Raw genomic sequence first — 26,600 nt, forward strand, 5'->3', positions numbered from 1 at the left:
GACGTAAAGATTATTTTTGGTAATTATCTCATAGCACAATTTTTGATACAGTCACTCGACTATTGTTATTCATGTATTATAAAGGCAAAATGCTATACACGGAAATCTCTGCATACAATTGCAGAGTTAAGCTGCGAATAAAATATTTTATTAACTTATACAAATTACTACATGAAAAATATGTCGTTTTGTGTGTTTCTGTAGCTCATTTGAGACTAATGTCGTGCATAAAAGTTGTACTATGTGTTTTGTTTACTATGGAAATAAATTTAATATTTATTTGATTTGTAGTTTGCCTTTATCTCATATAACACCTCTTGGGCTATAAGACCCAAATTATATTTTTAACTTGCTATGTTGTAAACACGTATTATCGTTCTAAGGATTAACAGCGCATTACAGCGTTTTAATACAGCCAGTTCAACGTCAAAATATATCAAAAGTGTCCCTGCCCTACTCGAACGTCCCTTGTAGAGAAGGCATTGTAAAATGATTAAAATACGGTTTCTTATATATCTTCAAGCGCCTTTAATTTCTCGAAAACAGTGCCATAGTGTTTACACCTATTTGCTCATTATTTTAATTTACTGTTGCCCAATATTAAACGTAGACTGAAAATTCCTGCCATGACCGATGGTAAAATGTCTAACGAATGACATTTCATATCTTTATTTCAGGTAATTCAAGCAAATAATCTATGAAAAAATTGATATGCTTTGACTGAGGAAGTATTGTTCCTTTATCTCTTGATGACTTTTACCCACTCTACTGAACATATTAGAACCACAAATTAAAATTGGAAAATTAATTCAATCTGTTACTAAATATCTCTTACTATCTAATAAATACTTGAGTTTCATCTTCTAGGTAATTTCTTTCTAGAGTTTTATCTATGTGGTTACAAATCTGCAACTAACTTGTCTTATCCAGTTTTAATCAGTACCCAGAATACTTTTGATACAACAACAGAATAAATATCTCCTTTTTTGTTTAATGGATCTCAACCAATGAATTTCTTAATAACCGTTCAACATATACAAATATTTATAATCATCACATTTTGCCGGTTCATTTAAAATGTATTTTACTATATGCATTGTTCAATAAGAAACCGTTTAAATTGTGTTATTAGATAAGTAATTGTTGTATTTGGATTTTCACTCATATTCTAAGAAATGTGTTTTTTGCTATTTGTATTCAAACCTCTATAATATCAGCAAACGTTAAAACTGAAGGGTGTGATTTGTTTTTAGTTTCCTCTTAAAACACATTCATAACACATTATGGGCTTGGTCTGAATGGAATTTATTATAACACCAACAATAAGAATTGACCACCTTACTAGCTCACTATCCAAAAGCAGAAACCCTCTCATCAGAAGGGAAATCGCCATGATCAGAAACCATTGTGGCAATGGGGTGGGGGTGGTGGTAGGTTATAGGCTATAGTGTGAGACACATTACGGGGTGTACATGTAGTGTATCTCACCCAGGGTACACGTTAGCTATCTATTAGAGGCGATCAATGTCTAGTAACACGTTACATGCCACCACACGGGTAGACGCACACCCCTGCCGGTCTATCCACATCGGTTATAGAGGATAGTAATACTAAGGGCTATGAATTGCTATGAATAATAATAGTTCACCATCGCACAACTGTACCATTTAATTGACAAACTTGATGTTGTTTGCAAAGCTGAAATCTTGTCACTTACTGTGTATCAAAATTAATGTTTCAAAACAGTCATTTCATCTTGTTCATATAACATTTGTATAATTCAGGATTTAATATTGATAAGTAATATATAATATTGAATAATTAAAGAACTATATCCATTTTACTTAATTAATATTTGGGCAAGTCATATACACAAAAATCAGTGTGTTTTGAACCATTTGATCTTGATCTGTCTAAAATCTCATTTAGATAAATGCAGTATTCGGGGAGTTTGTGCAATTCCAAAAGGAGTTTATGTGGAAACACGTTTTGTGACTTACATTTTTCATCATTTTTCTCTTGATTTGAATACTCCGATAAACTAAATTAATTTATTAAAACATTATATAATGATTGTTTATTATATATTTAAGAATTATCAATACTCCAAATAATAATTCCATCAAGGTAATGTGCTGTATTATTTCGGAATTCATAGATTATTTTCTACTATATTTATATATTATTTATATATTATATATTTCGGAATTCTATTATATTTTATAAACTGTACATCAGTATTTTTTTTATAATAATAATAATAACATATTTGAATAAGTAATAACTAATTTATGTGAAGAGCATATAATTGTGAAGTGCCGCACGATAATATTTCACGCTAGTTGATAAATCCTAAAGGTACATGTAGAACAATGTTCGACACTGTTATTAAGTTCTTAAGTCAAGAAAAAAGGAAACCTCATACTAATATTTGACAAAAATAACAAAATAGCAAATAACTGAAATTATCCCTCAATAGTTAAAAACATTAGACAACAGACTATAAATGTTTCGTTCCGAGACGTGTAAATATCACAGGATAGCGTATTCTACCACGTATATTATTTTTAGCCAATCGTTGAATAATATAACATCTTGTAAAATACCTACAGGCAAATATATGCGATGTACTACAAATGAGAAAATCTGGGAAACGAGATGTTTGGAAAATCAGGAAGTAACGTTAAACTTTGCAGGTAGAGATACTAGAGAATGAGTGACTTGAATATACAGCAACAGTTATTAATTACCTTTGACCTCTAAAGCGTGATAAAAATAAAACAAGTGGCAGAAAGAATTGTTCTTTTGGCCCCTATAATACATTTCATTTCATTAATCCTGCAATAAATAATTCAAAAATGAAAAAGGGTTGTAAGACACGTAAACACATAATAGACAAACATAGATCTTTCTAACTTAGTCTCTAAATAGTATGAAGTAAAAATTTGGCGCAATTCCGATAGTATCCAACAGACCATAAAAACAAGCTGTTACTTTCTGTTACTACCAGTACCTGGTTAGCAATTTATATAGACCTACTGGAATCCTAATAACATACTACTTAAGCATCAGTTGCAGTATTTAAACAATCTAATATATTATGTTTGGGTAGTTTACTTTACCACCAAATATTCTAACTGAGAGACTATTTCTTCAAATTACCACTTTTTATTTAAGTATTAAGTATGTTATAAAATGATCTGAGTCCGTTTTGCTCTGTGTCATGTTGTGAACAATGCCTGAGTAAAACATTAAGATTTACAAATTAAGATTTATTGTTAGTAAGACAAGTAAACTATAATTTTGGTTTACACTACATGTGTTTGGACATTACGCAATTTTCACAGTGTACAAGATATCGTACAACAAAATTTAAAAAAATAAACATCTACTTGTGGAAAATGTTAAACGTTTGTTAATTTTGATGTTAGTAAAAGTTGTAATTTTCATTGGTGTTTTTTTCTATTTATTGTTTAAATTGTTTTAATGGGTGTATTTTTTAATTTCATACTACATTTTTGGGAACCTTGAATGTAATTTAAATGAGCATGTAATTTTCCTTTTCTAATTAACTTTACTCCTTTAATATTAATCTGTAGACTTAGATTGAGTTAAGCATAGTTTCACTGATGAGATTGTCCATCAGTGAAGCTATTGGCAAAGGATACAAATATATGCATGTACCTATTACGAACACTAGCGATAGCAGCTATACATTCCTTTCGCGTACAATTGTTGACATTTATCGAAAATCGATCATCAAGATATTTGACCGGGTTGCATTATAATTTACCATTCAGATACGTATGCCACATTATAACCACAAAGTTTGATCTGTACAACCGTTAGAGAAGGCTTCAAACTGAGTAGATCTGAGCAGTGGTAGACCTAGATCCCATACTATTTTGTATTAGAACGTCCAAACGCCTGCCTAGTTGAGGACGTGATCAGTGCCAGTTAAAAATACCTGCAAATGTTATTGCCTTTGGTAGTACGAACAATATTGGATGGCCAGCGTTTAAAAACTGATTTAAATCATCATGTATTCAGTAAGGTGGTTGATAGCACCAAGTAAGAATAAGTAATTTTAAGTCAGTAATGTGATTACATAAACTGTTATCATATACTCTCTTCTCTCTCTAAAAAAAAAAAAATTAATAAATAGGAATTAATTATTTAAATATAATTAATAAATTTGAGCTTAATTTATTCTATATTTTTTCGTTGTATAAAAATAATTACACTATAATATGTCACACGATACACTTTTAAAGCGTACCTGTGAGGTCTTGCAGCCTGGGACCGGCGTAGAACATCCCAGCCCTGGCGAGCCACTCCAGGTGCATCTGGTGCAACTGGCCCTGGGTGAGAGGCCCTGGTGGACTCTTGGAGTCGCCCCGCTGGCCCAGAGGCTGGAAGGCCGAAGACGCAGGGTACGATGCATACAACTGTTCTGGGCTACCCAGCTGCGGGTGGTTCGCAAGGATGGATAACATGCCAGGCCTCGGCACGATCCCTAACCCTGTAAGTAAATCAATTGTAAGTCCACCAGATCCATATAGCGACCACTTCGTAATAACATCACAGGAACAATGTATTACATATTACTATTTATGAGGTATGGTTCAAGTTGTTAAATTAGTTAATAAGTAAATTAGGTTTCTTTTAAGCACATCGACTTTCCGCCGTGTGCTATGAGCGACTCGAAGACCGTTTGCTTTTGGAATTTAATTGAGATATGTACCCGTACGCAAACATTGAATAAGACGCTACGCCACGCCGCACATGGCGGCGAAAACCTTGCCTTCCTGAACAGAATTCGCTACTGAATTCTTTTAAATTTCCACCTTAAAAATAATCAGATTTGCTGAAACAGAAGCGACGCGACTAGTTTTATCTTGAAACAATGCAAGATAGATATAATTCATTTTGATTTTTTTTTAACAATGTAATATAGATATCATTCATTCTGGGGTTTCCTTGAAACAATGTGATATAGATATCATTACCTGATAACCAAGAATTTTCTTCATATTCAGAATTTTTCTGATTAGATGTACCAGGTGAATGAATTTATTTTTTCTTAACAATATTTACTTTTGTTTCTTAGGAAGAGTTTGATAATGATTATCTGATGTGAAAAGAGAGTTTGACGGTAAAAAGATATATTAGCAATCGTTTTGTAATATTCATCAATATTATTTTTGTTAGACATTTTTTATTGCGATAGATTTCACCACTAACTTCCTAAATGCCACACACTGGTCTTGTTACCTTGTAAACGAATCTTTTTTAACCCATAAACTCGTTTTTAGCGCGACTATAGTAGTTGGGGCTATAACAAGAATGTTTATAAATAATAAACATATATAACAACTTACTGTACGCTGCCAGTACACATTTTATAAAATAATCAATGATTTATTACACACTACCAGCCGACATGTGACACCCGGTAAAAAAAAACACACACAAACACAAACGTGTTATAGTATCTTTTTATAGGATTTCACTGAAATAATAAGGGTAATTAAAACTAAACTAATAAGATATTTTCATTAACCAAATAATTAACGTCCTAAAATGTATCAATTTTAAACACATTAGCAATTTAGGAACGGTTATGGAGGAAAGATAAAAATAAATAGGTGACCACTAATGCACGTTAATACGTTAACGACTTCAGTGCGTGAGTTTTTTCTTAGTATGTGTAATGTAGTTTTCATCATTCCCCATCGCAGGACCACGGTCAGTAAGCATAGGTGATTGTCGGTTTTCATAACTGTGACGTCAGTGCAACGCGTATGTACACATTCATAATAGTACAAAATATTTATTTCGTATGGGAGTTATCTTGGAAAAGAAACTGTTCTACGGTAAAATCGATCGTATTGGTTGTTATAAATCTATTATAGTACGGGTATATGATTTTCATGTATATATTCAGGCAGAGAACGCTCTTTACTGTACGAACTATTATTACTTGTTATTTATTTCAAACGTTTGTGAAAAATATAGAACTAAAATCCAAGCAAATTTATATTTTTACCTGTTTAATATGTTAAATAGCACATTTGCAGCGCATTACTATCACTACCATATAATAATACAAAAGTGTGAAAACTAATTTCTACATTAACCTTTATGTTACACCTTATTTCTCCGGGTTAATTTGAAAGATATGAACGGGTCTAATATAAAGATTTAAAGTATTTATCACCAAAACGAGGTGGCGTTCAGAATTTTCTTAATATGTTGACATTGGGAAAACTTATTACGTAATACTTTGAATATTGCTTCTCACTATATTATTATTAGAAACACTTTACCTTTAATGGTATGTGCCGTATGACTTAAAATACTCGTATAATACCGTAACTGTAAAACCACGAATACTGTAACCAAGTCTATTATAATATTGTCATGTTACACCTTATACACACTTTGGGCTAATGGTCCAATGACACTAGGACTTACCTTGACTCTTGAAGAAAGGTTCCGACCTTTTGGGACTCGAAGGAAGATTGTAAGGACACTCCTCCGAGCCGGGCGAGATAGAGGGACTCCTGGAGCTATTGTACGGCGTAGACACTGGAGACTGATGCTTATCTTCTCTAGGAGCAAGAAGAGCCTCGATGCAGAAGGAGTTGCGGTTGATGGTCGCTGAGCCGGAGCGGGTCAATTCCACCTTGGAGTCCGGAGAGCCCGGCAACTCTTCGTACGGTCCAGAGGACATACCGCTCAAGTAGCTCCAGTATTTGTCAGTGGGTAGAGAGCCAGGGTCGTCCCCTCATGCTCTCAAAGTCTCACCCTGAAACATAATTTCATTTGAAATTTATGTGTGCATTACAATCATTATCTTGAGCTGTGCCATCAATGTGCTAATTCCAAGAGAATACAGAAGCGTATACTTGAACTCTACTTGTCTTTATTCGTGAAGTTGAAGAACAACTATCACGAGCACTTCACTCACACCTCTTACCCTTCATAAGTATGGATAAACTATGCTTTCTTTAGGATCCTAGATCGGTCAATGTTCAGACAGTTCAAGTTTTAAATAATTTACCACCTAAACTTCAGGGTAGGTCGTTTACCTTGTTATAACGGATGCACTGAAATGTTCCATAGAGGTCGTATCATGTTCCATAGAGGCCGTATCAAGTGTTATGGTTTATTCGTATGCGCTCTTTCGTAGCTTTATCCAATTCTGATTTCACTGTTACACCTAACCGAAATGCCGTAAAACAATTTAACACATATGTTTGGTCCCTAAATATATTTTTCTCTTTATTTTGTCTTACTAATACTCTAAACCAAATTTAAACATTTTAAGTAAAAGACTACTTCTAGATAATATACCTAAAGTGGCGACTTTGCGCATATCTTTACTAAAAAGCTAGTTCATATGCAGACTTAAATTATTTAAATAGAAATATCTAGGACATGTATGCGATGTGGATAAGACTTATATTTGACATTTACCATCTTTGAACAATTTTTAATTTCATATTCAAAAATTAAAATAAGTAGTAGTATCGTTACTAAATCCCTAATAGAATCCTAAATATCTACGGGTGCATTTTCATTGGTCTAACGAAATGAATGATCACAACCAAATTTTGTAAAATATACTTATACTAATATTTTAATATACTAGTGAAATATGTACGTGAAGTAGACTACTAATATTATTATATAAATATAATTTGAAATTTTAAAAGGTGCCCCAAAACAGCCAAGTATCAATGTGTCTTCTACGGCAGAATTGTTCACTACTATATTCCTGACGAATAAAATTTCAATTTGATTGTAAAAAGGTTATAGAAATCCTGTAACAAGAGCTATCTTATTAGTTTCAACTGCAAATATTGAAAATTTCGGGAGAGCATGTGTTTTATTGTAAACTCGTGCCTTAATACTGAGTATTTGTCTGTCATAACCATTAATAGTTTTGTACAGAGGTATCAGTCCACATATTCTTATAAACGTCAGTACTAGTTAGGTATCAATCATTGCATAAATTTCATTTATACATTACTAATACAATTCTGATATTTCACCATACTCGTCCGGCAGAACTGAATACAATATTACTCATATTACGGAAGATTAAAACTATATATGTATAACTAGGTTCACCTTGGTAAAAAGTTAGTATTATTTACATTCAATTATTATTATTCACGTATTTAAGTACAATTTATTACGGATGTACATCATAGAATTTCAGCCCTTTTGTTCATTCCTTCAACATATACGGAATTAATCACAAGTTTCGGTCCCCACAATAAATATTAGTTGTTTAAATAAACAACTAAATTATCGTCCTATTTCTTCCTAAAAGTTATTAATATCAATTTTATGTTTCTGAATAAATGGTCTTAAACTCATACGGTAGATTTGTTACACGATACAACCAACCGTGATCTTTTGTTTCATTGTAAAATAACCTCAAGAGGGCTAAGTTATCATTTTGGCTTGCAAATATTTATGAAAATACGCAGTGTAATATAAATCAAACATTAATTTTATTTAAAGTGCATCTGTACATAGTAAGTTAAGGATGTCGTAAGTCATTATAATAAAATGCTACAGAAACCTGTAATTTGAAATTATTATTATTGCTATTAGTAGTTGTATAATTATATTTAAATGACCCAGTGAAATAATTAAAAATTAAAAAACCCTCAACTATGATATTGATTAAAGTACGTATTTGGATAATATGAGGGTAAAATTAGTTTGGGGTTTAAAATGTAATTAGAGCAGAGAGTATCGAAGAAATTAAAATAATCGCTGTTGGCAACATTGACAGTCTATTTACATACTGAACTATCCATGTAACTGTTGGATTTACATACATTTTCACCCGCAGCCATCGCAGGCTAATACTTGGTTGTTTTTGCTATCCTGTCGCGTTAGTTGCTCACAGAGCTAAAAGTTATGAACTGTGCCATAAGTTTTTACCTAGCATTGTAAGACGCTATTGTTAAAAAGACAATATTCTAAATGGTTTACTCTACATGTATGTATATAAATGTAATAGTCTGTTCCGTACCCCATGTAACATCAGTGCAACGCAGATTCCTGAAGCAGCCTCGTTTATACAATATTCTGTGAGTCACTAGTTAAACATGGTGAGTATATGCCAACTCTGAAGTGGGCAGGTACACTAACACATAAATGTGCTTATTTCTCGTTGGATGCTCCTCAGAAAACTCTTGGATGAAGTGAATGCATGTGAGTGTTCTTATAAAGTTTGTTATATTTAATTGTATCAAATAGTATCAAAATAGTAGTGATATTTTTAGGGCATTTGCACGCTTGTTTCTGACTGACGAATGTTGTCCGCCTTTTAGTATTTAGTTCAATATCTTCAACATACTCGCTATATTGACTTTAAACCTACTAGGATTGTTTTTTAAAGTATCCCAAAGAAACAAACTGTGCCTGTTAATTTGATGAATGAAAAGGTCCGTCTCAACATCCAGTACGAAGGATCGCCGGCAACGCTCAATATCTATTAATACTCACTTTATGTTTTTTTTTTTTTAAGACCCTTCCAAGGGATAAAACCATGATTCCTTATTGCATGTCAATCTATGAAATTTAAAATTGTAGACTAATAGTCTTCATTGTAAAGGAGAATTTTCGAGTGTAGCAATTTTCGAGCACCTGTAATGACTACCTGCACTTTATCCTCCTACTAACATTCTCAAAATGAGAAAACATTTTTAAAAGTTTCTAAATATTTCATGTTCTTCTACAACAAAAATTAAAGTTTCATGTTTTAACGACTTGGGTTTCGAATTTCCCGATTCACCTCTTTACATGGTATTGCTTATAATATAAAGTAACCCTTATACAACCAGATCTAGAAAAAAAGTCAATAACATTCCAGTTTTCACAAAATGTTAGTGACAAATTTTTCGTTTCCCACCATCCCTTTGACAATATCCATAAAAACTCCCAGAGAAGGATGTACAGGGTTACCTACATTAACACAAAAGTTCCCTTTTTACACACAAACCAACTCACAAGATTAACGTTGAGATATGTCGAGATTTTGCTTTAGTTTGGACTCCGTAAATCCTTTTTATAATGCATTTTGATTATTTATCACATGGCTATGATACGTTGAATTAAAATTATAATTATTTGTCTCCAAGGGTTATGTTTACGTTATTTAAGAGTCTATGTGGCACACTCAATAAAAGATCAATTATAGCAATAGGTCCAAACCACATGTCCCACGTATCTAAATATTTTTCTTCCTCATTGCCTTGTGAATGATGATCATATTTTTTAATATTCTAATAATATAGTATAATTAATACCTTTCAAGTATTTTCCCCCACTATTTTGATTATTTTATTTAACAAGGTTCAATAAGTATTTCAAGGTAATTATATCAATTTGTTTCATTTGGTTATGCTTTGCCAAATAACACTTTTACAAATAAAATATAATAATACAAATTTATAAGTTTTGATCAGTTATTATATATTTTGTATATAAAACCTATATTTTTCATATTTCCTACAGTTTTAAATGTTTTTTCATCGTATTATTACAGATGCTTCATATAAGTACTTGATACAAGCGATTTCTTTGGATTTTTGGGGGGACATTATTGTATGATTACACAGTTTTTGGTTTGTCAAATAAAAATATAATTAGTAATTTGTGGCTCTCTTATTTACTGTATTTTATTACAGTACACACAGAAGCATAATTTTTAATATATCATCATCCATAATCTTTTAGCACTAGTTTTTAGATTTTTAAGTATCTTTTTCTTCTTGATTAATAAGATTCAGTTTGTATGAAACCTCTTTACATTATATTATCAAGTACATTTATTTAAATGTTTAAGAGTTTTAACATGCATTTTTATACCTAAGCTCCAAGTGTAAACATACGCAGAGTTATAGTACTATCATTGTACTAGTACCTGTAGTATTAATAATAACATTTAACTGTTACATGTACACGTAACAACAAGTAGAGCACATAGAATAAGTAAATGTGTTCGAAATTTACCTGGTTGTTATTACTTATTACTGGTTAGATTTACATTTATTTGATGTTACTCGTATGTTACTCGAGTATAATTATCCAACTTTCTTAATAGTATGCCGATTGCTTATTCACCGACTTTAGGTTCAACACCTAACCATGCAGGTTTATCTATGTAAAGCTAAAATGGTTATAACTAATCCCAGATTTTAAGGATAAGATTTGTCATCATGCGCTAGTTAAACTTGAATTAAATCAGGATTCATTACACCCCTGAAATTTTAAATTTTTGGGGTTTTTGTGTTTCGCTAAGTCCAAATTTACTTCAAATCCACAAATACAAATTCGCTCAGTTTTAACTAATTTACTTTTTATTTTGTCTCTAGCTAACAACTTCTTCAACAAAGTAGCTAAATAATACATAATTTGCACATCTTCATCTTTTACTTGTAGAAATACAAATACAAAGTAAAGCTATTCCAAGGTATGATGTCAATAAATTAATCAAACCAACGGAACACAATTTCATAGGCTCTGATATTTTCAGTTAAATAAAGCGATTCTTTAACTTTATCAAATAATTTATTGAAACTAAAACAAAGCGTTTATTGCCATATATACATAACTACATTATTATAACTAAATCAACTTTGATTTGTGTAGAGACGAATGTTTTATTTTTATTTATTTTTAATTTCCTAAAAGAATACTTAAAAGTCTATTATGTTACATGATCAGTTCACAATTAATGAGGAGCGTGGTGTTGACCCTTTGGTACTAATTGTGTCCTAGGAGGTAGATTGTAATTCCCAATTGGTAAAGTAGTTAATTTCAATTTACATATAAAGCTTCCGATACGTAATTTGTTTTAGCCAACATTTAAGCAATGAATCAATTTTATGTTTTCATTTTTTGTTAAGATAAGTTAAAATTAGTTGTAAGCGATATTATAACTACATAAAATACTGTCCTCAGGCTACAACTCGCTTGAAATTGTGTTTTTTAAATAAATTAGTAACCTGTTATAGTCTAGGAGCCTAGAGCTAACTTGCCTTGTACAACACACAACCCCGTTTTTGTGAAATTGATAGAGGAATTTCTCCCGAAAAATCGCTTAGCTCCTGAAAAAATGTCAGCTTATTACTCCTCCAATCATATACGGACTGAATAATTGGTTGAAAGTGGCAACTTTCAGATTCATTATCTAGTTGACAGATCCTATAGATTTCTTTTTTAGAAAAAGTTTCTCTATGAATTACAAGAAAAAAACAGGTTGTCTGCTTATTGGATCCAACTCCTGGACTATTGCATTGACCCTTGTAAGCCTATAATTTACTCAAGTATTTTATATGTTATTGATATAAAGAAACGGGTTTGCTTTTTATGTCTGGGTTCCGAACCGCTTACATCTCAGGATGCAGTATCAACATAAACATAACCTAACATAAACATAGTACATAAACGTTAGAAAGTACTTATAAACAAACACCCGTTAATACGTTAATAATCTTGCCTCGAAGTAATTATCCTTATACTGAATTTATTAGGTAAAAATAACGTTTTTTCTTATAATAATCTGTGATGTTAAAAAAACTTACGTGTGTGAAAAGGAGGAAGTATGCACACATCGTAAAATAAACACTGGTCGATAACACTAAATCTAAATATATATGTAGAGTGCAGAAATATATTTATACATATTTCAATAATTACATTTAAATGTACTACTTTAATATAGCTAACAAAAAGATTAAGCTACTGATTACGGGAGATTATGTACTAACATTTATAAAAAGTACAGTGAGTTAAACATTTTCAATAGGTAAACGGAGATTAGGAAAAGAAACTAAATGCATTTCAATAACCGTACACAAGTAGGAAAAAACAGCTTTAATAGATATAAAAAGAAATGGTGCAAGAAATTAGCTTACAATAGCAAGTACTACCCACATTCCAATAAACTGTTTATGAGACATATATACGTACCAACCATCCTTTTATTATACCAAGTAACAAAGATTATACATGACTGCACATTTTATACAGTAAATAAACATATGGATAAACATTGTTTGTATATTTCAATCAAGAATGCATTTACATTTACATATTTCTATTTAGATCAGAAATGTGTTTTTTAGAAAACGATGATGTGCCAAATAGTAAATCAAAGGAACAAAATGAAACTCCAAATTTTAAAGACAATAAATAAAATTGTTATACATTTCCGACTTATTGAAATAGGAGCTTAAAAATAACTACCGATATTGCAACTTGTAAATCAATAGCATCTTAATGGTCCCTTTCTAAAATCTCATAGAGCATAACACAGTATAATCGAAGGAAACGATTCTAATGGTAAAAATTTAAGAATTGTGAGTAAAACAGCTAATTCGTCTTTTTATCACAATATTACGTACCTACGTTAAAAATTAATTAAATAATCGATGTAACAGTAGAGTAGAAATAAGAAACTTAATTAAACAACAAAATAAATAAACACCAATGCTCAGTAATGGTCCTTGGACTAATTGAATAGTACTATAGAAAGTACATAGTAAACTTTATATTCTCCAGGATATTTAAAAAACAAGAATTATAAATACGCTTGGCTGAGAACAATTCCCTCCTATCACATTTTTAAGGTGCTTTTGTTATAAGGGAATGTATAAATTATAAATGAGCGAGATTTTATGAAATAGATATCTTACTAACGCAAAGAAACTCTTGGGATAGACAATCTCCTCTGGTACTCACTTGTCAAGCCAACCTTTACAAACAGATGATACGCCAAACCGTTTATTCAGATAAATCACCCTACTATGTTAGTAAAAAGAGATTTCTTGGTCACTGCTAAAGTTAACGGAAATTCGCCGGTAAGAAAAAATGCTTGTAAAAAGTTTCAGTATAGGTTAATGTCCGTTTATTTTGTCAAACAAACTGGCATTTAAAATCACTGAATTACTAATAAATATTTAATGTCATGGAAACTAAGAATCAAGCATCACAGTAGCAAGTATATCGTGCGTGTTTTAACAGTTTCTCGCCGTGTGGTACTGCACTTCTGACCGCACACCACTTCGGAGCGCTAGCCATATGGTCTCTATTCTGCTTCTGTATCTATAATATGCTACCACTATCGAAGAAACCACTCAAATTAACTAACTATTCGATAAAGAACCGTGTATGCGATTGAGGCCTCTAGTGGAAAAGACGAACGCTTTTGTCCAAACAACACCATACATTTTCACAGAGGTAATCGTACTTTTTCAGTTAATGCTCACCAAATTCACTGTCAGCCGACAGAGATATAATCAGCAACAGCGTCAACACCGTAGCCACAGACGCGTCAGCCATGTCGGTGTCCAGATTGTCGATAGATTCATGAACAATACCGTCTCATAATAACATGAAAACTTTCTTCAAATAATTGCTTTGAATTAAAACAGCAATACTGGCATGAAATGCTCATGGAATAAATTTGTGGGTTTTGTGTATATAAAACTGTACAACTCCGAATTATTTAAAACAATTCCTTAAACTGCCTAGTATGAGATTTGAATAAACAAAAACATTAGTGTGATATAAAACTGGCCAATGTATATAAAGCTAAAATAACTAGTTCCATATTTAAAGGATGAGATGTTTTAGTATGAACTAGTTAAACTTGAATGAAATAAAAATGTATTACACCTCTGAAACTTCAATTTGGGTTCAAAACATTTAGTTAGGGTTTCGTGAAATTTAAGTTTACCTCAAATTAACATTTAAAAATTCGCCCTTGTTAATCTTATTAATGTATAATCTTGCTTGTAATAAGGAGATTATACCAATATATCAACACAGTAACGAAAACATACAATTTTTACTAGATAAATGTCTTGTAAATGGGCATAGTCTTATGATCTCAAGTTAATACATTAAAGCATTTCCAGGCTATGACGCCCTCCCCTAACGAAATCTATGTAAATCAATTCCATAGATTGTGATGGTTTCAAGAAAATGGGATGATTGATTTACGATATAAAATGATTTGTTGGTACTAAAACCAAAGTCCATAGTTGTATTTAGAACCAATTGAATGATAAAAACTGCATGAGGCTCAAACTAAAATCAATTGAAAGGATAACAGAATTTCGGACATTTGCAATCGTTATATGTTACAAAAGGTGACATATAACGATACAACCTTTTGTAAGATATGACGATAGCAAATTTCTGAAATCCTATTATCCTTTCAAACCTTCCATCGACAATAACAAACTTTAAATAACAAATTTGAAATCAATTCATAACAACACTGTCATTATAGGATTTTATTAGGGATGAGTAATTTACAAAGTATATCATAGTGACTTTAATTATAGAAGCCAAAGTCATGACCCATTTTCCATTAATTATTAATAAAGAGGTTGAAGGCGCTATATCAAGGAAAGATGGCAAAATTCTTAGATTTATTCTAGAAAAGGAAATCGAGCGTCGAGATCTATGTAAGCGTTAGATATGCACTTGAGTATCGCAGTGTATTTGAACTTCTAACCAGCAAATCTAAATTGATCGTCTAGCTTTAAATTGTCCAGTCTTATTCCCTGAGATAACCATGATTCAAACTTGGTTTTGACTTCTTTGCCATCTCCTAAAAAAGGCTATTTATACAAAATATTTTAGTTTGCCTTTATGGAGAGACGAACTTGATTCAAACTTGGTTTTGACTTCCTTGCCATCTCCTAAAAAAGGCTATTTATACTAAATATTTTAGTTTGCCTTTATGGAGAGACGAACTTGATTCAAACTTGGTTTGGACTTCCTTGCTATCTCCTAAAAAAGGCTATTTATACTAAATATTTTAGTTTGCCTTTATGGAGAGACGAAGTGACCTGAATGACGTCATGTTTTTATTTAAGGTCGTCAAAGATAGTATGGACATCCCATCTGTACACGTACCCGACACTCCAAAACCCGCATGATAATGCTGTGTTGTTGTCTTTATTGTAAGCCTAATTATCTTGCCTCTCTGGCTCGGATCTACGGAGCTGTCTCTGCAATATTTGGTATTATTATAATTATGTTCTCTTTCAAATAAAGAACTGTAAGACTATTTAACATAATATGTCATTGTTTGTATATATTATATGTTTAAAGTATTTCTGCAGTTTATTAAAGGCACCAACATGTACATGCAGATTTGATACTGCTGGATATCGCACTGCACTGATGTTATGTTTTAACCATTACATTTATATCACATTCATAAAATATTTAAAAATGAAAATTTAGTGAGCTGTGTATTCATTTTACTAACAGTACAAAAACTATATAACATTTCTATTTAAACTAAGTTCCACACTTTAGGCTTATAAACATAATTAATCTGAGTTAACGCTCCCAAGTGACAATACAAGTCCGTATTCCGTTTTGTGACTTCGTAGATAACAAATTAATAATTTTACACTATAAACATTGTTGTGCCGATAGAAAACAAAATATTTAATATCAAAAGTAGTTTTGAATTTGTAATCAATTTTTAGAATTTCTTATTCCAAATATAAAACTTAGGCGTAAAATGATTACAACTTATTAGATAGTGTGGTTTATAAGTAAACTTATTTCTGGAAACTCCTCTTTAGATTTCGGCAAATTTAAAGGCAAAACATGTTTTTCTCTATATATCATCAGTTGCGTTTACATTACCTAAATTATTTTTTAAATTATATTTCAAATATATGTTATGAGGAGTGAGATAGTTTTATATGACATGAACTTACTCCACTTAACTATTATGTTTACGCTCAAAATTTCATATAATAGTGTAAATGAACGGATTATTAAATAAAGAAAACATTATTTTTAACATGTCGCAATAAGTAATTTCAATTTGTTCCAGGACAAGTATAAATTGTCCAAAAAATTAACATATATGTTACGATACATTTTTAGGTCAGTTCCGGGGTGTCTTCATAATTTTTGAATGGTGTAAGTGATAAAAATAGAACTCTAGGACATCAAAAGCTACCATTCTGTGTCACCCTTATGTCTTAACTTCTTAAGAAGGAGACGGGGGAGGACGTCCATGAGGGAGTCATTGAAAATGTTAAATAGAAGCAAGGGCCAATCAGAAAATGATTTTCAAGTGTGTTTATTAATTTAAAAAAGCAACATCGCTACAGGTTTATCCCAAACTATTACTGTTTTAGCTTGCTGACGGAGAAATTGAGAAGTTTGAAAACGATATTTATTGTTTAGTAGCTATTACAATTACCCTATAATAATAGAATAATAGAATTTCCCTATAACAAACGATATAGTGACTTTTCTATCTATTTTATATCATCTAGTTTTATCTTCGGCTTGGATTCTACTGAGTATGTAAGTGTATTTTAAGCGCAAATAAAGCGGAAGTAAAAGTTGTTTACAAATATGACTTAGTTCTAGTTAATGATACCAGAAATACTCATAATGTTTGTTCTTATATCGGCCATTAAAATAGTCAGAAATATTATAATTTAGTTATTTAAATGCATGTTTAAAATTGATAAGGATGTAATTAAATTTTTAACACAACTAATAATAACGTACACATTTTGTTTAATTTTTGGACATAGTTAAACATTTTAAATTTATTCATTAAAAGTGTTTTGAAGTAAGCGAACTGAAAAACACACAATTATTATAGTAAGTTTGCAACAAGTTTAAATCTATGGTTTTTTTATATAGCATCACTTTTAAATTTTATTACCACTTTTCACTCTTTCTTCGTAAACCTTAAAGCATAATTCAGTTACTTTATTATATGTATTATTTCATCAATCGGGGATGTCATTATTCTACTCCACAACTGGCGCGATGTTTCGCGAGTCGGCGCTAGTGAATATCTCGGTACAGGAAATCCCCGCCAAGGCCTCTATTAGTTGTCTGAAATACCAGCCAATTATCTCAAAAGAAATATCCCAAAAGTACTGGAAAACATAAGAACGCGTAATGTTAAAATTTTACTAGTTTATTTATAGAAATAACTTAACTATATCAGTATATTCCTGCAATCAAAGATGATATTATTATCATATACATTGTGAATATAATCTCATTTTATCAAAACAGGATATAGGTTGGACAGGTCATGACTTCAAGAGTTTCCAAGTTCCCAAAAGGAGATAACGTGATTCTTATTCAAGTGACCGAAATAAGTAGCGATCGTTCTGGGCCTCCCACCACACAATTTTCTCGTTGCCTACATTATATTGTAATGTTTTTTATTTGAACTTGCATTTTAATAATTTTTTAAAAGTTTTAACACATAACTGTAATTGAAAATATGTTTACACTCTTTTTTGCCCTTCCATCTTATATTATTTTGTCAAAATCCTCCCAGAAATTTCAATAGTACAGTCTACGTCAAGAGTACCACCATGATGAGCAACCTTGCAAGTATAGCATTTTAACTAGTAACCCAGAGTGGGAAATGGGGAATTTGTTTTTTGTAGTGTAGAAAGAATTACACTCACGGTTTTGAACAAAACGCCATACCGGTAGTTAGCAAAAGATTTGAATTTCGCGAAATACATGAATTACATTTACCGGTTAACTTACTAAATTAACTTTTTCGATAGGTAAACATGAAGTTTTCGTTTCGCCATAAGGAATGATATTGTTGTGTGCGTGTATCATTTTATAAACTAAGCCCACAGTTAGTACATTATATTCAACAAATGAAAGCAAGTAACTGTATATATTAGTACGTCGCCAATTCAAGCTAGGCTGCATAACGTCAGTAGCTTGTCTATCGCGATGTGAAACAGCGTCAGCAGTACGGGTATTGCGACTTTACACGTCATTCAGTTGTGACGCAATATTTGTCACTTTGGTAACGCAGAAACTCTGTTTACAGTACCTTTGCTTTGTCTCCGCCGTCCGCTGTATGGGACCGGCAAAAGTAGTAAACTTACTCTTTACAGAAAATTAAATTCCGCTGATGAACATAACAATGTAGAATGCAGGCCATCATATTATTCCAATAAAAATATTTTAAAAACTAGTGATTGACGTTTCATGGAACAACGTTTACTTTTTAATTTGTTGCTCGAAATATTTTTTTTTTTCAGTTATATACTTGAATATCATAATTAATTGTTAGTATGACCCCACAATTGGAGTAATAATAACCAGTATTATATTAGGACATTTTATAAGCTGTACAATATATAAGGTACAACGTAAAATACATTTTTAAATGTGTGACTTTTGACTGCAGAAAAGAAAAAGTCACTCATATCAAGTAGGACTATTTTATACTATTCATCTTTACCATTAAGCAATAGAATAAATTTTACAGCTATTAAAAATGTTTTAAATTAGGTTTCAAGCGGTACTTGTTTATTAATTTAATTATGTAAAGCTCCATTATTGAAAAAAGTATGTTTTAACATTCAGTTTTGCCTCCAAGTTACTCTAGTAGTGATCATAAAGGTTTTATGATTGTGTTGTGTATAGATATTTAAAATTATATCTATGTAACTTATAGTTATGTACATATTATGATCATTTTTAAATCATACTGCGTATATTTTAAGGTAAACCGCTTAAGTAGTATTTAAGTATTTAAATTTTGTTGTTGTTGTTGTTATTGGTGTTATTTTAAGTTGTTTGGAAGGAAATAATAAAAACCTCAGTGGCATGTAATGGGCGAATAAAATAATTTCAATACGATATACTTAAATGAATATCTGCATGTAAATGATTCATATGACACTTTCATAAAGAGATAATCGTTCTAAATTCATCTTTTGTTCCAGTGTCTATATAGCAAGTTTAAAACTTACTTAAAACGATACACTTATGACATACATTTGCACAAAGTCGGGGTTGAATATTTTTGTCCACTCATACTTAAAGTACTGCAACCGATGTTGCGTTGAGTAGTTTGTTATATTTTAAATAATTTTTTAGTCTCAGTTCTTAAAGAAATCTTTCCTGAACACAATATAAATATAACAAAATCTTTGTCATTGCATGACGAATTATAGATGTTGGGATACTATTTGGAGGCACTTGCCGAAAAACCGCTGGAAATGAGGTTATAGAATTGTTACAGTGCGTATATGAAATATATCTGATCAAATATTATATATAAAATATTAGGCATGCCACTTTATTTTTTTCTTTTTGTCTTAAGAAATATTTCACTAAAAAATTATAAATGTCTTAATATGCAACACAATTAAAAATTCAATTTTCTTAAGATATAAATAGTTAAATTGAAATATCATAATGCATACTCGCATACATATTGTAAAATTGACATTTTTACTTTCAGTCATTTTTCCTTGGGCTTATAACAAAACAGCCAACAATGTCTACTTAAAATGGCCATGAATCCTCGAGGAGTTGTCAAAAAACCTTTTATGTTTTCTGTCTTTAGGAAGTTATTTTAGATGAAAAATACTCGGAATTACAATAAAATTAACAAACCGAAATTGCGCTATCCTAGGGATGATAAGCGTAACGCCGCCGCGCCGTATGGTTATAAGTGGTAGGCCTTTTACGTCACAGTAGTAATACGGATTCCGATAATAAGAGCTGTCCCCAAGATATCTACAGAACCTGACATCGCAGTCTTGCTATTACGCATAAAGTAAGAGGCCTTACCACAGATTCCGACAGATTCCGTTTGACGTCGTCTCAAACTTTAGTTCACCATTTGGCACTTGTAAACATTAATAAAAGCTCTACTGCAGAGTGATCACTCTGACAATACAGTGAGTGGGAAGTAGAAACGACAGTTTGATTAATAATTGGAAAAGAAATCTGGTTACATGTTCAAGCTAAACTATGTTAGGAAATTTATATTTATGTTAAAACATATGAGCCACGTAACAATAAGCTATTTAGTTGTTTTTTTTTTATTTAAAATATTTATTGCTTTGCTGTTAATAACTAATTAATAACTGTAGATTCGAACTTGACAGAACTTATTTCAAGAAAAGTATTCTTACCCTTAAATTGTGAATCTGATAAAATTATAATACCGAAACAGAAACTAATAACTAATAAAGTTCGCCAGTAAAAGATTTGTTGAAGTAATCTAGGCTTGAATATAAGAGCACATTTGTCTTAATAAAAAGTAATCAAACTATAATTGACGAATACTTTCTTATTGGCCGGAATTTAAAAATACATACTATCTGAACATACTATAACACATAACATTTAGTAACATCAAACATATAGCATACTTATATTTACGAATTCATGATTATATTTGTTCGTATTTATTATTTATAAACATGGTTTGTAAATGTATTTAACTATGCATTGCAACGTCCACAAATTATGTAAAAGTAATTTACTGTCAGTAAATTATATTTTAATTTCTATTTATCATAATCACAGTATCGTTGTCTGTGGTATTAATGGCTAAATTATCCATAGCTGTTTTATAAATTACAGAGAAATAAACTTAATTAAAATAACAACTATAGTTATTACCAAATAACTTTGATGTTCTTATTTAAAAAGCAATCTTGTACTAGTATTAGTATCACTATGTAGATGAAATTATGCATTGTAATGTTTGTAGTTCTGTAGTTGGTTGTATGGTATCCTGTATGTGCGTTTTTGGGAAATGTTTTGATAACACTCTACCCATTTAATACCGCTTGTAGAATACATCTTCATGTTTTGTACTGTCATCCTATACTTTATTTGGATTATGTCTCTGTTTCAAGGGGGTAGAAATGTTTCTTTATTCATAGTTATTGTTCATGACATTCATTGTCTTTGCTATAATTTTTATTCACAAAAACTCGCACAGCCTGCATTCTCGATAACCAAGAAAGTGACTTGTGTGGCCAGTCGGCTTAGACGCTATGCCATTTTCTATATTGCAAAGTTGAGAAATGTTAAGTTGTCTTTTTTAATTAATCTCTGTGTTGAAATCGCGCACAGTTGATTTAGTCATATTGGTTCATAAGTAAAAGTAAAATTTCACAAGTATTGGTATCGATGTCTAGTAATTGTTTCACTGCGTAAAGTGAACTTTATTTTTTAAATTCAGACGATTATTTTGACATATAACTAAAACTACCAACTTTTATTAGCGTTTATTGAAATTAGAAACACTGACATAACAAGAAAAACCGATTTCAAAACGTGTTCATACTATTTCGAAAACAAAACAGATAATCTGAGCACGGGCATTAGCCAAGAACGGTTCAGAATTGTATAAAGTGGACAGTTGGAATTTTAATTTTAACTTCTGAACAGAATTTCTAGTTTTGGTAGCTTTGAATATTGTACACACTAGTACAACAAATACAACTAAAACTATTGTAGATCCTGTTTTGACGTATGTGCAAAAAGAGGTTTAGTCACAAATTAAAATATTAACACTACCTAAACCACAACTGTATTTGATTTCCGTCATACAAATTATATCAAAAACTCAGACTATTATATTAATGTCGTGTGTTGTTGAGATTTACCTTGTACTCGTCGAGCGTCACCTTACTCCATACTCATTCTCACTTAAGTCTCTGTGCTTTAATGGTTACATCATAGTCAAGCATTATAATATGAATTTTCTCAGAAAATTAGACTTTAACCAGTATAATGTGGATGAACTTAAAATATTAAACAGTAAAACTAATATACTCAGTTATGTATGGTATCGGAAAAGAAACTAGATAACACAGTGCAGACAGAAGCTACTTGATCTATACTAAGTAATACAGTGCTCAGAACATGGATACTGTATGGTTGGATAGGAAGACCCTGAACATATAAAAACAAGCGCGCACAAACTTTTATAAGGTAGGAAACAAAAACCAAACTTTAAGTTGTATTTAATTTATCTATACTCGGTTTATAGTATACCATTTCACAGAAGCGCCTTGCTCCTGGTCCACAAATAATATACCAATACTGTATACCAAAACTTTTAATTTTCACTATTAAACATTGAAATGCGTGATAATCACTGGTAGAGAGAGGACTGAGGGAGGTGGATTTACCTTAGTTTCACTAGCACTCGGTTCACACACACGTGGTTCTGAACTCGCGGTAAGGTCACACATAAACTGATGGAGATGCGGATATAAGTGGACTGTGACTGCCGGATAGTTTCCAGCGGTAATGAGTGGTAAGGGGAGGGTTCGGGGTGGGGTGGGAGAGGAGGGCAGCCCCGCCCACAGCCCCGCCCCTCCATTCTTGTGACCGCTATCGGCCAAAGTGCCTCCATGGTTATAATATGGGTGTGTGGGATGGGTGCCCAAATCACCCGCTAAATTGCTCATTTAGTTAATCTTGTAGACTGTAGACACATTCTACCCGACTCCTACTTCTTCGATCCCCCTCTCTCCTCTCTCACACACTCTCACCCTTCTTCGCCGCTCCCTCTCACCTCTCACGAATCCCGACTGTCCCCCTTTGTTGGTAATGTGAGAGTACTAATGTTCGAGAGTTAGGGTCATTCGTTTATGCTCTTTTTAATGGTTATGGACTTACTTATACCTTGATGTACGAACATACTTTCAAAAAAATATTTAGAGTTTAATTTGGGATTTAATCTCTATTTAAAACTCAAAATAATTGTTCGAAACTTCTTCATACAATAAAAAGTTTTATATACAATAGGAAACAGCTATAATAAACACCTCCACATATTGCACATCTAATATCAAGACGTAAGAAATTACGAGCAGGCTTGTCGTGACCTTTTCCAATTGTAAAGACATAGCGTAAATGTTAATCATTTTAGTGTTTGCCATTTTATGAATTATTTGAAAAAGAAATTTCAAAATTTTTCTGTACTTCAGTGTTTGAATATTAAAAAATTAAGCACTAAAGCAGTAAAACTAAAATCGTTTGAAATGCATATTAATTGTGTTTTTAAAACGAGATATGGTCCATAATTCTACGACAAAAGGCATAAAAATTGAACCATGAAGTACAACTCATGGTTGTTTCACAATAGCTGGCTCTAAAATTACGGATTAATTTCAACTGTCAGCACGGCGTCCTTCACGCGAATCAATATGAGAACCATCCTACAAATGGTATTCATTTATACTTATACCACACGCTGTCATGTATAAAATTATGTTAGTTTTTTTATTTATAAAACCCTGTAATTTAAACAAATTTCATGAATCAAATAAAATTAATTATAAAACAATATCAGTACAGTATTACAGTATTAAAATAGTTACTCCATTGTTATCTTTGATGATTTTGTCTATTACTGTTATCATTATTGTTATTGTTGTATTATTATTTTTTATTACTTGTTATATCACTACTTGTTATTGTTATTGCACTATTGTTATTGGTACCACTTTCGTTATGTTTCACATTGTTTTAGTTTTATCTTGTTATATCTGTTTATTTCACTATGTCGTAGGCATGGTCAATTGCTGAACTTGATTTTTCATACTATACTTTTTTTATGAGAATTTATTACTGTTCATTACTAGTCATCTTAAGTATTGTAATTTTGCAAAATGGTTATACCGTGGGAATGTAAATAAATATATTATGAGATTGTTCAGTACAGCACAATAGGACTTCACCAGGTTCGCCGGCAGGCCTTCTCTCTTCTTTCTGCTGGGGTTGTACAGGCGCGGACCATCGCGCGGGGAGTGGAAGTTCTCACCAATTAAGCTACTGATTATACAGCAGTGGCCAGCTGTTCAGGAGGAAGGACACCTCACTTATCGCAGCTCAAGAGTGATTGGAAGCGCCTCTACGGAGTGTCGTGTACTGCAATTTTATATAATAATTTATTTCCTAGCTACTTATTAATTACTCATTTTTAATACTAATATATGGTATTCTTGTTATTGCTAAATTACATAGTTTATTAGCTGTTAATATTAGTTCTCATTGCTTTTATATATTTATTATATTTTATTTATTCCTGTTATTGCACTTTTATATAGTTTATTATTGTTGGTATTTATTATTATATATATTGTATTGTTGTTAGTATCTGATTTTTGTTAATTAATTGCTGTATTTGCAGAACACATCTTGCAGTTTCATTGTTTATGTTTCAATAGTTTATATTTTTGTTTACATCTTGTTGTTTATAAGCTTCATAATGTTATTGTATCGCATTCTCTCGATTTATACACTTATTCTTTTTTTGTATTTTTATTGCCTTATCGCTTGTATCAGCTATTGTGTAATTTATTGTAAAATGGTTTGTCCGTTAATAAATAAATAAATAAATAGTAAAAAAGCTGCCAACCACTTACTACTACTGCACACGGGATGCTGCACCAAAATTCAAACAGACTTGGCGTGGAACTTTGATTTCGATGATAAATGTATGGGAATGTCAATGAGCAGTTCTAATTCCTCGTTTGTGAAAGTACGTATTCTGTGGTCTGACTGATGGTCCTGCAGTACAGGCAATCATGTGATTAGGCCTACAATAGGGTTATGGTTATCCTGAATTCGAAACTGTACCTTAAGACTACAATTTTGCAACAAGTACCTTAGCCATCGTCCCCACAGATATTCTTGAGCAGAGAAGCAGAGAAATCTTCTCGGGGGGGGGGGGGGTATCCCATGACCAAGGAGTAGGGTGTATGGAAAACCCTCAAATCAGTAGGAGAGTTCGGGAGCCCTCCTCCAGGATACGTTTGAAATATTAGGAATAACAATTAGAATGAGAATTTATCTACACAATAGAACACAAAGGTTTCCTACGCAAGTCAAAACACCACTATACAAAGTAGACTACTTATACGAAAGCAATAGAACAGAACTGTTTACAATAGAGCATATAATCTAAGTGTAAAAAAGAGTACACTATTGTAAAGGTTTTTACAATTACTGTTACAATTTTTAATACTACAAAACATTATCGGTCTCATCAAGACATAGGTAACACGAGAGCACAGTGAAAACTGTGAAATGCCTTCCCGAGCAAGTAAGCCTTTAAATACTTTTATCAAACTGTTTAAATTTGTTTTCATTTTGATTACGTTTGGAAATTAATTGTAGAGTTTAAGACCAAAATACAAAATTGAGTTTTTGAAAAGGTTGAATCTGAATCGGTCTGAAATTTGGTAATTTCTGTGCCGTGTGTTGTAATCATGATTTAAATTTGGAAACATATTTTTATTTTTAAAAACAAACATTTTCGAATGAAAAATTAGAAGGGAGACCAAGGTTAGGATCCTACTAGATCGAAAACGCTCTTTACAGCTTTCATCAGGTCTCATTCCTCAGACGACCCTCAGCGCTCCCTTTTGAAGACTAAATATTCTACAGTTTATAACACCATAAAATATCCAAAATAATAATCCGTACCTAAATCTTTACTCAATTAAGCCTAAGTAACCCAGTTTAAGAACCTCTTCAGAGGCAAATGTAGAAAGGCACTTCAGGGCAAATGTAGCTGGATTCAGGTGATTCATTAATGTGTTTATATGCGTGTTCCAATTCAGGTAAAAATCCAGATGTATCCCTAAGAAACTTACAGAAAAGTGCTATTTGCCATCAAATGTATAAATATTAGGAACAGTTTGAGAGGATTGAGAATACATTTTTACAAAACAATTTTACATAGCCTATTAGTT

The 26,600-nt window shown here is 31.7% G+C and overlaps 1 protein-coding gene across 1 annotated transcript in view; it reads right to left on the minus strand.

Annotated features, from left to right (window-relative positions):
* LOC124369185 (homeobox protein Hox-B4-like) overlaps nucleotides 1-23,138 on the minus strand; it is a 58,379-nt gene extending 35,241 nt beyond the window's left edge. Inside the window, exons 1-3 of the mRNA XM_046826997.1 lie at nucleotides 23,025-23,138; nucleotides 6,478-6,811; nucleotides 4,280-4,522 (exon numbers count right to left, since the gene is read on the minus strand). Of these exons, the coding sequence (XP_046682953.1) occupies nucleotides 4,280-4,522; nucleotides 6,478-6,736 (502 nt within the window). The 5' untranslated portion in view covers nucleotides 6,737-6,811; nucleotides 23,025-23,138. The remainder of the gene's footprint in view (nucleotides 1-4,279; nucleotides 4,523-6,477; nucleotides 6,812-23,024) is intronic.
* Between the last annotated feature and the right edge of the window lie 3,462 nt (nucleotides 23,139-26,600).

Source organism: Homalodisca vitripennis, chromosome X (assembly GCF_021130785.1).
Source record: "Homalodisca vitripennis isolate AUS2020 chromosome X, UT_GWSS_2.1, whole genome shotgun sequence".
NCBI classification, from domain to species: Eukaryota; Metazoa; Arthropoda; class Insecta; order Hemiptera; family Cicadellidae; genus Homalodisca; species Homalodisca vitripennis.